At 41.8% G+C, this 11,048-nt stretch overlaps 1 protein-coding gene across 8 annotated transcripts in view; it reads left to right on the plus strand.

Moving 5' to 3' along the window:
- TNRC6B (trinucleotide repeat containing adaptor 6B) overlaps window positions 1–11,048 on the plus strand; it is a 262,610-nt gene that overhangs the window by 117,680 nt on the left and 133,882 nt on the right. Inside the window, exon 1 of one of the 8 annotated variants that reach the window (XM_019961843.2) lies at window positions 782–4,394. The exons of the other annotated variants lie outside the window; for them this stretch is intronic. Coding sequence (XP_019817402.2) covers window positions 4,390–4,394 — 5 coding nt within the window. The 5' untranslated portion in view covers window positions 782–4,389. Of the gene's footprint in view, window positions 1–781; window positions 4,395–11,048 lie in introns of those variants that run through there. 8 annotated transcript variants of the gene reach the window in all.

The following is an 11,048-nucleotide window of genomic DNA, read 5'->3' on the forward strand; positions in this document are numbered from 1 at the left end:
AGATTGCGTATGTTCTAAATTCTGTAACATCCTTATCCTGTTGTCTACTTTTCTTCTTACAAGTCATAGTAATTGCATCTTTTTCAGCTGCTTTTAATGCTGTTATTCAGGATTTGTGATAGTAGACTCTAGAGTAGTCCCTGTGTTCCCTCATAGCTCAGTTGGTAAAGAATCTGCCTGCAGTGCAGGAGACCTACATTCGATTCCTGGGTCGGGAAGATTCCCTGGAGAAGGAAATGGCAACCCACTCCAGTACTCTTGCCTGGAGAATCCCATGGACAGAGGAGCCTGGCAGGCTACAGTCCATGGGGTCGCAAGAGTCGGACACGACCTGGTGACTAAATCGTCATCATCATATATGCCACATGTTCTTTACCTCATTCATCTATTGATGGACATTAGGTTGCTTCCATGTCTTGACTGTTGTAAATAGTGCTTAAGTTGAATATTGGGGTGCATATCTCTTGGTTTTCTCTGGGTATATGCCCAGTTATTTATTTTTTTAAGACAAAGTTTTTAACACAAAGTTTTTAACTTAGGTATAGTTGATCTACTACTACTACTAAGTCACTTCAGTCGTGTCTGACTCTGTGTGACCCCATCGACCACAGCCCACGAGGCTCCCCCGTCCCTGGGATTCTCCAGGCAAGAACACTGGAGTTGGTTGCCATTTCCTTCTCCAATGCATGAAAGTGAAAAGTGAAAGTGAAGTCGCTCAGTCGTGTCCGACTCTTTTCGACCCCATGGACTGCAGCCCACCAGGCTCCTCCGTCCATGGGATTTTCCAGGCAAGAGTGCTGGAGTGGAGTGCCATAGTTGATCTACAGTAGGTTAATTTCTGCTGTATGGCAAAGTGATTCAGTTATACACACATTTTTTTACATGCTTTTTCATTATGGATTATCTTAGGATATGGAATATAGTTCCCTGTTATATAGTTGGACTTGTTTTTTATCCATTCTATATATAATAGTTTGCATCTGGTAACCCTGAATTCCCAGTCCATCACCCCCATATCTCCTTCCCCCTTGGCAACCACAAGTCTGTTCTCCGTGAGTCTTTTTGTTTCATAGATAGATTCATTTTAAAACAAACAAAAATTTTTTGAGTCAATAAAGATTCAGTCTACTCTTCTTTTGACTTTTACTATATGTTTATAATTTGGTCTTTATTTTCTTTTTTGAGTTTGTTATTCATTTTCTAGATTTTGGGGTTAAATGTTCAGTTTGTCATTTTCAATCCTGTTTCCTCATAGAAATATTTTAGTAGTTGTTACATAATCACCAAAGATGGCAACATTGAAAGAGAACACTCATTTGAGTATGTAAATTGTAAAAGTAAGCTCATTTTTTGTTATATTGTATCCTCACCTTGTAATATAATTTAAAAACACTTATTGCTGATATAAAAAAGTAAAATAAATATAAATAGGAAGTCCAAAATGTCTGGAAATATAGGAAAAATATGCCTTTATTACACTTCTTTCTTTTAGTGAACAATTGAATTAATTGCTTTAAGCTTAGCGATAACTCACCAACAGAAAAATTCCCTGGAGGTTGGAGAAAATTAGCAATCATATTATATGAAAATAGAACTAATACTTTGCTTTAAAATTTGTCTCTGTTTCTGGACTTCTTGTGCAGCGTGTTATTTAATAGAAAGGAATACATATACATTTTTATACAATAATATCTGCATTGAGGAGTGGAGACTTAGCAATATTCAGTCTTCTAAAGAAATTCTGTCCATCACAAATTAAACCAAGGCAGCCATACAGTCTCCATGCATTCTAACGTGTTGAGTATGCTCCACATAAGTAAGCTTTCCGTAACTCATCTGGAAGGTATTGGAAGGATAAAAATAGACTAAATGTTCAAAATTTCCATCCTAGGAGTTTCCTGCTTTTGCCTACATCTCAATTGTCAGTCCAGGTCCTGGCTCCTACTCCACTCTGGTCTGTGCAAAGACAGTGGAAGCGTTTACGCCATAAATATTCAGGCTGCCAGATTGTCTGGGCATTGGCCTCTGCCTGCCCTGAAACAGCTCCTTTCCTGCTCTTCTGTCAGAGTGGAAAAAGTGAAGGAGGGAGACTGTACAAAGACCCAGAAGCCAGGATGACAAGCATGTGGGATTTAAAAGGGTTCATAGGTTTGTTTTCAAGGAATATGGAGCTTACAGAATCCATCCGTTCTCTGCTGGCTGGCATGTCAGATTACGCTCTGTCAGCCCAGTTTGTTTAGGGGAGTCCCACTGTGGAATCCGACCCTTTCTGGTTCATAGAGATAGATGGAGTCTGATGGTCACAGGGCACTTTTGCCCGCTTTCTGTCATTTTAGTTATTTTGCTTCCTTAAGCAGTTCTTAGATAGATAGAGATGAGTTTCTGAAAACTAGAGAAGGCAGTGGCACCCCACTCCAGTACTTTTGCCTGGAAAATCCCATGGATGGAGGAGCCTGGTAGGCTGCAGTCCATGGGGTCGCTAAGAGTCAGACACGACTGAGCGACTTCGCTTTCACTTTTCACTTTCATGCATTGGAGAAGGAAATGGCAACCCTCTCCAGTGTTCTTGCCTGGAGAATCCCAGGGATGGGGGAGCCTGGTGGCTGCCATCTATGGGATCACACAGAGTCGGACACGACTGAAGCGACTTAGCATAGCATAGCATAGCATGTGACTTTTATTCCTTGTCTTTGGATGGCACATTTCCTCAGATCAGCCCAGCACTTCTGAATGGAAGTCTAAGTCATTCGTTCATTCATTTCCCTACTATGCAGGCTAGGTAGGTGTCAGGCCCCACACAGCAGTGAAGGAAGATGTAGTGTGTCCTTATACATACTGGGAATGACCAGCTGCAAGCAAGTGCTTTGACAATTAATAAATTGCAGTTACGACCAGTGCTATGAAGAAGTAGTAAAGGAATTATGGGAGTGTTAAACCGGAAGGCCTGGTCTAGACGGGAAGGGTCAAGAAAAACTTTCCTGGGGTAATGACTTGAGATGGCAAGGATAAGATGAAACAGAACTGCTAAAAAGAAAGAAACAGAGAGTACGGTTTTTAGGGCTGCAAGGAACCAAAGATACCATCTACTGATGGCCGATCCTTACATTCCACAAATGGGAAAACTGAGGCCCAGGAGGTGAAGGGAGTTGCCTGACTACAGTTACACAGCTTGTTAGCCCCAGGGCTAGAGATGCAAACCCAGCGTGGTTTTCTTAGGTGGGTAGAAAGCAAGATGCACTGAGTCGGAAGGGACTTAGGCTTGGGGGAAGCCAGGTAGGTTTTAAATTTAACGCTGCCTCCAGGTCAGCTGAAGAGCTACTTCTTCAGGTTGGGGAGGGCATTAAAAGTGACTCATCTGACAGTTTGCTGTAGCATAGTTTGGGGTGGGGGGAGGAGATACCAAACATACATACACCTGAAACAGTAAATATGGTGATCCAGTAGTTAAGACTCTGTGCTTCCAGTGCAGGGGGCACAGGTTCGATCCCTGGTCAGGGAACTTGAGATCCTGCATGCCGTGCAGCATGGCCAAAAAATAAATAAATAAATAAATAAAACAATTAAAATAATAAAATGATTTTTAAAGTATAAATGTGGAGTTCAGTTGGGAGACTACTCACTGGTCTACAGCTGTCTAGCTGTGTGGAGAGAAGTCACATAACCTCTCTGAATTGGCATACAGAGCTTATACTTTGGTATATTTCCTTTCAGTCTTTTCCTGTGCATTTTAGGAGCTTGTTAGAGATCAGTTGTGTCCTATATTTCACCTCAGTCTTTGAAGACTAAAGTCTCCTGTTTGGGTAAAATATTGTTTAAGTCCCCCTTTAAAGAGCAGTTTGCCAGCCTGTGCTTGCCCAAGCATCCAGAGAATAACTGTAGCAAGTGAGCCAAGCTCCAGGATCTGTAAGAATCGTTAGCAACTGAGCATATTTCTGTAAAGCAATAAAGGTTTCTCTGTTTTGTTCATCTGTTACCCTTCTGCTGTTGCCACTTCCACATTCAGTGTGTGTAGGTGGAGAGTATGAGATAACACCGTTTCACAAATGAAAGTGAGTGGAAAAGGGCCGCTTTCCCTTTAAGGCAGTTTCAGCCCAAGCTCCCGCCCCTTTCCTGATTGACAAACCTGCCCAAAGTCACATGATCCGCCTCTATTTGAAGGTCACAAAAAGCTGCTTCCTTTAGAGACAGAGGGGGAGAGAGAGAGCAAGAGGGAGAGTGAGTGTGAGAGTTAGTTCAAGCCAAAATGGCCGACAGAGTCTCTGCTGGTTTCTGAATATTTAAAATACAAAAAAACAGATAGACAAAAAGAAATCATTTTTTGGACCTTTTTTCATTTCCATTTCTACCTTGTATGCCTCAATTTGCTGGATTTAAGCACTGCTGCACTTTATGAGGTTGGTAAATATTTTCAATTTTTTAAAACCAATTGATTTATATGGATCTTGTCTAACCGTTTTCACTAGTGGTGTTGCAAATCGACATTTGTCTAGCATGGAGACTGGCTTCAGACATTTCGTGAATCTGTAAATCAGACCCGTGATGTACTTTTGGTTCGGCATTTTAGAAATGGAAAAGCCTTGGTAAAATATTTAATTTTGAAGTGATTTAATTGCACTTTTAATTTATATGCAGATTTTCATCCTCGTCTGTGTCTTGCAAATAAATGAAGCTGTGAGTAATTGAAAATTTGATATTTAGAAAGAGGTTTTTTAAAAAAAAAAAAAACAACACAGACCTCTCCCTACCCCCTTAAATCTGCTGCAAAAATTTGCATAAATATAAATGGGTTTGCATTCTTTCGGCTGCTAAGGCCGACAAAGGATCTGGGAGGGCAAGCACTACCACGGGAAAGCCTTTTTCTTTTTTTCTTAAAGCTTGGCCATCCTTCCTAGAGAGATGTAAAACCTAAAATAAGACCTGATACATTTTAAACATCAGGCTGGGGGCGAGTGAACACCAGGAGGTTTGGGGTTTGTAGATTCCCCGGCTTGAAAACCTCCCAAGCAGTGTGTGGATCACCCCTCTCCTCTCGGCGCGCGCTCATTTGCGCTGGGTCTCTGTGTGTGTGCTCAAATGTGCAGCCAGATGCGCTTTTATTTTGATCGTGGTTTGAACCAAATGGTGGGAGTATCTTGTAAACATGGTGTTCGAAAGATAGAACAGCTCATCACCCCGATTAGGAATTATTTTTCTCTCAGTTTCTCCCTGTGGGTTGGCCTTCTCTGTTTCTCATGGCTTACAGTTTCTGTTTAATTTTATATGGATGAACTGGGCTTTTCAGCACAAATTCAGCTTCTGTATATCTAGTTGTCTGTTTCAGCCACGTATCCATTGTGAAATGGTCGTATTTGGTCACCTAAATAAGTAGGTGTACCTGTATGTCTGTTGGTTACCCTCGAAACTGTGCAGTGAGTGCCCTGAAGTTAAATTCCATTACTCCTAATGCAGGATTCTAGAAAGCCTGGGGATGGGGAGGGAAGAGGACTGAAAACTTGCCTTCTCAGAGCCACCTCCCCCGATCGTTGTGAGAGTGTGATGTAATGCTCTCGGTCTGGTGGGCTGAAAGGATTGTAGTTTGTGATGTGGCGGGGAAATATCCCCCACCCCTGGGGAAACTACCCCACCCCCCTCAGCATATCCCTGGCTCGCAGAGGCCTTGTTTTCTTTTCTTTTCTTTTTTTTCCTCCTAATTTGTATCCTCCTGATTTATGCCTTAGCATATTGGCATGAGAAAGAGACTGTTCTAAAGCTGTTACAAAGTATAGTTTAGAAAGGCCATTTAAAATATGCAAATTGAATTGTCATATCCCCATCATTAAATATGTAGACTTGGATTAAAGGTAATTAAGCATAAATGGAATAATTTTGATCAGAAGGGAGCAGTGGGGCTTTTTTTTGTTTGTTTCCTTTTTAATCTAATTATAAGATGCTTGCTGGGCCTGAGAGTGTTAAAAAAAAATGGAAAAAATGCTGGACCATTTTGAAAATTTGACAGTCTGCAAGAGGGTGTGTAATGCTTTCAAAAGCTTTATTCACTGTTAAAATGGATTGGCCTCTTGTGCTGAAAATGGCCTGTTTCTTTGGGCCAATTGTTTGTAGATGAAGGGACTTTCACGCTAATTTAACAAAAAGACGTTCCATTTGAATTCATAAAGATAATTAAAGTCCTCTGTCTCTAAAGAGCAAGTATTTTATTATTTTTCTAAAATTAATGTTGTTAGTAGCAGTGGAAATGAGTGGGGAAGTGACGGTTTAAATTCAGTGTAAATTTTTTTGGTGGTAGAAGTTCAGCTTTTGTGTAAGATTGGAAACATTACATTCAAAAGGTAATCTGGAACAAATTTGTCTCTTAGAAAATTTTTTTACAGCTTGAATTTGAAGGAAAAGACGTAGAAGTTACCATAGTAATAGAGAGTGTTGCTTTGTGGTAGACCTGAGGAAAATTAGAGTTCTGATTTTTGTTGTTGTTTTTTTCTGAAAATGAAAGCGCTTATTTGGGGCTTTACTTGTTAGATGATTCATTTTGTGCCCATTTCCTAAATTGGCCTTACAGAAGAAGAATGAGATGAACCTCAGCTTTCCACATTTTGTCATTAGCTTGTTTTTCTGGACTGTGTAAACATGTGAATAGCAGGTTAATTCAGTTTGCAGAGCGGAGGGACCAGAAGCAGGGTGCCTGCTTTCTTAGGCAAGAAGAAGAATGATATAATGAACATTTAACAGAACGCCATCTGATTCTTTGAAATGTTTTGGTAAATATTCTTCTCTCTAGACAGGTTGAGAAGTGTGATAAATAAGACCTGGTTTCACGTATGTTAAGCGTTATGGCTCTGGTGAGTTTCAGAAGCTCAGCTGCCATTTTGGATCTAAGTTCCTGCAGAGCCCATCCTTATGGCACACCAAACTCTGGTAATTCAGGAGCAAATAAAAATGAGTTATACATCAAGCGTGCAGGTGGATAGTCCTTAATTTGTGCCTTTTGTTGAAGTTTTCTTTCTGTTGGCAGTGTGAAATGAATCTTTAAAAACTTGAGAGATGTGGCTGATGTTATGAAGAGCAAAACGCAGAAATACTAGAACTTGCACGTTGTGGTTTTTAAAAATGAGGCAGTGTATGCAGAGGAAGTTTCTATCTGGAGAAAAAATAATATAATCGTCACTAAAGTCTCCCCACCCCCAATGCCTATTTCCTTTTGCTGGGTCTACTTGTGATATTATAGTAATGTTACTATTTACAATGCTACTGTGTTGCAGAAAGAAATGTCACAGATTCATTATTAAGATTTTACTGAAACCTCACAAAAATTGATAGCACCGTTTAATCAGAAGTGGTATCTTATTTTTAAATTGTTTTTCAGTCCTTTTATCTGCATACCAGAAAGAAAGTGTTGGCATCTTTGGTATACAGCGCAAACTCAACTCCGTTGTTCAGCTTTGAATGGCCATTTGTTATTCTTTTTCGCCACTGGGACAAGTCATTTAGAAATCAGCTTCTAAAAATTGAAGCAGAGACTTGTAAGGCTTTTCCAGCTCTTAATCCTATAAGAGACACGGAAGGAATGATCTGTGATGATGAGACCTTCAGGTTCTGCAGAGTAGGCCCCAGCAAGTAACAGTAGTAAGGGGTTAGGCCTCACCCTACCCAGCTGCCCCAGGACTGAAAAGTTTGCAAGAGATTTAATTTTTACAGCTCAGTATATTCATTGACCTGTCGGTTAAACTGGACAAGACCCTGAGACAACACAGATGAATGTACTTTGTCCCAACCCTAAGGAGTACCACACTGGCGAGGGAGATGCTCCGTGAAAGGACCAGAGGCCTTACCTTGGTGCTCTGTGAGAGATAGAGCAAGTCCCTGGCGCATAAGTAGCCTGAGTATCTGTGTGAGGAGAACCTTTGTTTAAAGAAGCCAAATAATTACTCCTCATTAATTTCTGGTTGTCATTTGGCTGTTAGATTTTCTTTAAGTGGACCTTGTGATTTAAAGGTGGGGTTTCTGACCATTGGCTGGGGAGTAGGGCAGCCTAGGCTAATTGTTTCCTAGTACAGTATTGTTCAAGGATTTATACTAATCCGACTTCCCTCACCTGCTTCTTACGATTAGAACTGGGGGTGGGGTGGGGTGGGGTGAGGTGGGGTGAATTGAAGCCACTTGGCCTGAAAAGGGATTTAACCCATAATGGTGACATTTTAACATGTTTTCCTTTCTTCCTTCAAATACTCAGCCATCATTTATGGCAGATGCTGGTGTTGTAGGTGCTTTGAGAGCTAAGAATTAATTTGGTCTGCGCAGGGCCCCCAGGAACCACTGGTTCATGTGGAAATGTTTGCCATCTGATGACCATCTAACCTACTGCTTTGGGTTACAATTAGGGTAATTCTATAATTCCTTTCACCTGATGGTCGCCTCACTGATAATCAGGGAATGAATGGTAATTTTTGCTTCTGGTTGTGCTGCTGCTGCTAAGTCGCTTCAGTCATGTCCGACTCTGTGCGACCCCAGAGATGGCAGCTCACCAGGCTCCCCCGTCCCTGGGAATCTCCAGGCAAGAATACTGGAGTGGGTTGCCATTTCCTTCTCCAATGCATGGTTGTGCTAGAGACTTCCATTTAAGGTTTGACGAGGTAGTCATTTTATCCATTATTGTTTTCTTTAGCTGTGCGAAATTACCTTTTAAATTATTTGAGAACCCTGTGTGATCAGTTGCCTCCCTAGTTACTCTAGCACATCCCTCAGTTTTCCTCTTTTAATACCCTTCAGTTGTATCACTTGGTCTTCCCTGGTGGCTCAGTGCAGGAGACCCAGGTTCGATCCCTGGGTCAGGAAGATCCCCTGGAGAAGGAAATGGCAACCCACTCCAGTGTGCTTGCCTGGGAAATCCCATGGACAGAGGAGCCTGGCGGGCTACAGTCCACGGGGTCGCAAGAGTCAGACACAACTGAGCGACTAAACCACCACCAGTTGTATCAGTGTCTGAAATCACATTATTTGTGTGTGGCACCTCACTCCCCACTACCCAGAGCAGACTTGAGTGTTGTGCATGTTGCTCAGTCTTCAGTGTCTAGAATAGGGTTTAGCACAAGTGAGTACTCATAGAAATGTTTTTGAAGTAGACCTGAGTATAAGGTCACCAGGACCAAAATTAGCCCCTGTTTCTTCATCGGTAAAATGGGCACAGTGCTTTGTTGTGAAGCATAAAGGAAATGCTGGAACGAAAAGACCAGCACCTAGTCTTGTTGCTTAGTAAGTGTTTCCTTCCCCTTTGCTCTCCCTCTTTCTGTCTTTGTTCAATAAACCAGAAAGGCTGTAATGGCCCCACAGAAGCCTCGGTCCTCTGATGGCTCCCAGGATCAGGACGCCGGGGCACTGATTGCGCGGAGCCTCCGCCTGGATGAGGACAGGAGCCGCTCTGAGCCCTTTCTTTTATTCAAGTCCCTACATTCCTATGGTCTGATGTCGTCTCTTCATGCGCTCCAGTTTCCTTCATGCTCTGCCCCTGTGGTGTATCCACATTTGCTTGGCTGCTTTTCATACATTCTGTGTTTTGCATCAAAAGGTTCTCAGCAATTTCAAATGAATTGGTCTTAGAGTTTACAAGGAAAAGGAGAACAGAAAATGCAGTGGTTTTTTCCTTCATTTTTATTATTCTGAGCCTGCACATATAAACTCTTATTTATTTAACCAAACTGCTAATAGTTTTGACTCAGAAGACAGATAAAATTAAAATTTAGGTCAATTACCCACTTGATACAATGCTTTTGAATTAATAAAGATGACACATAACATTCATTCATTGACCTTGGATTGGAATTTATTTCAAAGAAAGCCATTTTTATCTGTTAATTCATTTCAGCAAATAATTATTGAATACCTATTACCTGCCAGGCATTGGAATAAGTGCTAGCATAGGAGTTTTATAGTAGGGAGATTTTTTTCCAGGTACCATTATGAAGTTATATAAATGCAGGGAGCCTGGTCAGTCCTCAGGGTGTTGGACGATTACGAAAGAGGGACACGCAACCCACATAGAAGGACCAGCTTATGCAAGGGCCCTGAGGCAAGAGAGGACTTCAGCATATTTGGAGACCTGTATGTAGAGTACTTGGACATGGTTGGAGCGTGATGTGTGTAAGAGAAAAGATAATCTGGGAAATGAAAGGTGAATCTGGAAAGGTAAACACTGGTGAGATGTGGGAGAGTCTATCAGTCATGTTTGGAAGTCTTTATCTTGAGAACAGTTAAAGAGTTCTCAGCAGGAATTTCACCTGTTCAAGTTGAGTTGTTGAAAGATATGCTCTAGTCACCCTGTAGAAAGTGGCTGGAGGATTGAGTCTAAGACCGGATCGTATTGCAGTAACCCTAGGTAGTGGTGGCCTGGACTGACAGCGAGTTGGGAAGAAATGGATAAATCCAGAGACGTTTAGGAAGAAGATGTCACAGAACCTGATCATTGAGGGTCAGGATTGGGGAGATAAAAGATCACACCTCTGTCTCTGGCCTGGGCTGCTGATGAGATGGTTGTACCATTCACGGATTTAGGGTCCCTTTAGACAAGAGACAGATGTGGGATCGAGAAAATGAGTTCAGTTTTGGAGTAATTGGATCTTGGGACATCTAAGTGAAGGTCAGGGCTTCACACGTGGTGCTAGTGGTAAAGAACCGGCCTGCCAGTGCAAGAGTCGTAAGAGACACAGGTTCAGTCCCTGGGTCGGGAAGATCCCTGGAGGAGTAATTAGACACCTGGCTGGAGATAAAAATTTGAGAATCATCAGTGGTCCCAACTTTACCAAGATTTTCCTTTTTAAGTTGATTTCTTTGGTAAAATGTCCACAAATGGCAGTGTGTTGTGCAAGTGCTGTTAGGTACTGTCGGAAGGACTCTTTCATAAAGAGAATAAGGCCGCAGATGCACTCCCGTTACTACTGTGGTTGCCGTTAGAAGTACGGAAGGAGTTTCAGGGAGGAGAAAGGCTAATTTCAGCTCGGTTAATGAGAGAAGGCTTTATAAGGACCTTTTATTTGAGCTGAACTTTAAAGATCGGGCTTCCC

The sequence above is a fragment of the Bos indicus genome, chromosome 5, assembly GCF_029378745.1.
Source record: "Bos indicus isolate NIAB-ARS_2022 breed Sahiwal x Tharparkar chromosome 5, NIAB-ARS_B.indTharparkar_mat_pri_1.0, whole genome shotgun sequence".
NCBI lineage: Eukaryota > Metazoa > Chordata > Mammalia > Artiodactyla > Bovidae > Bos > Bos indicus.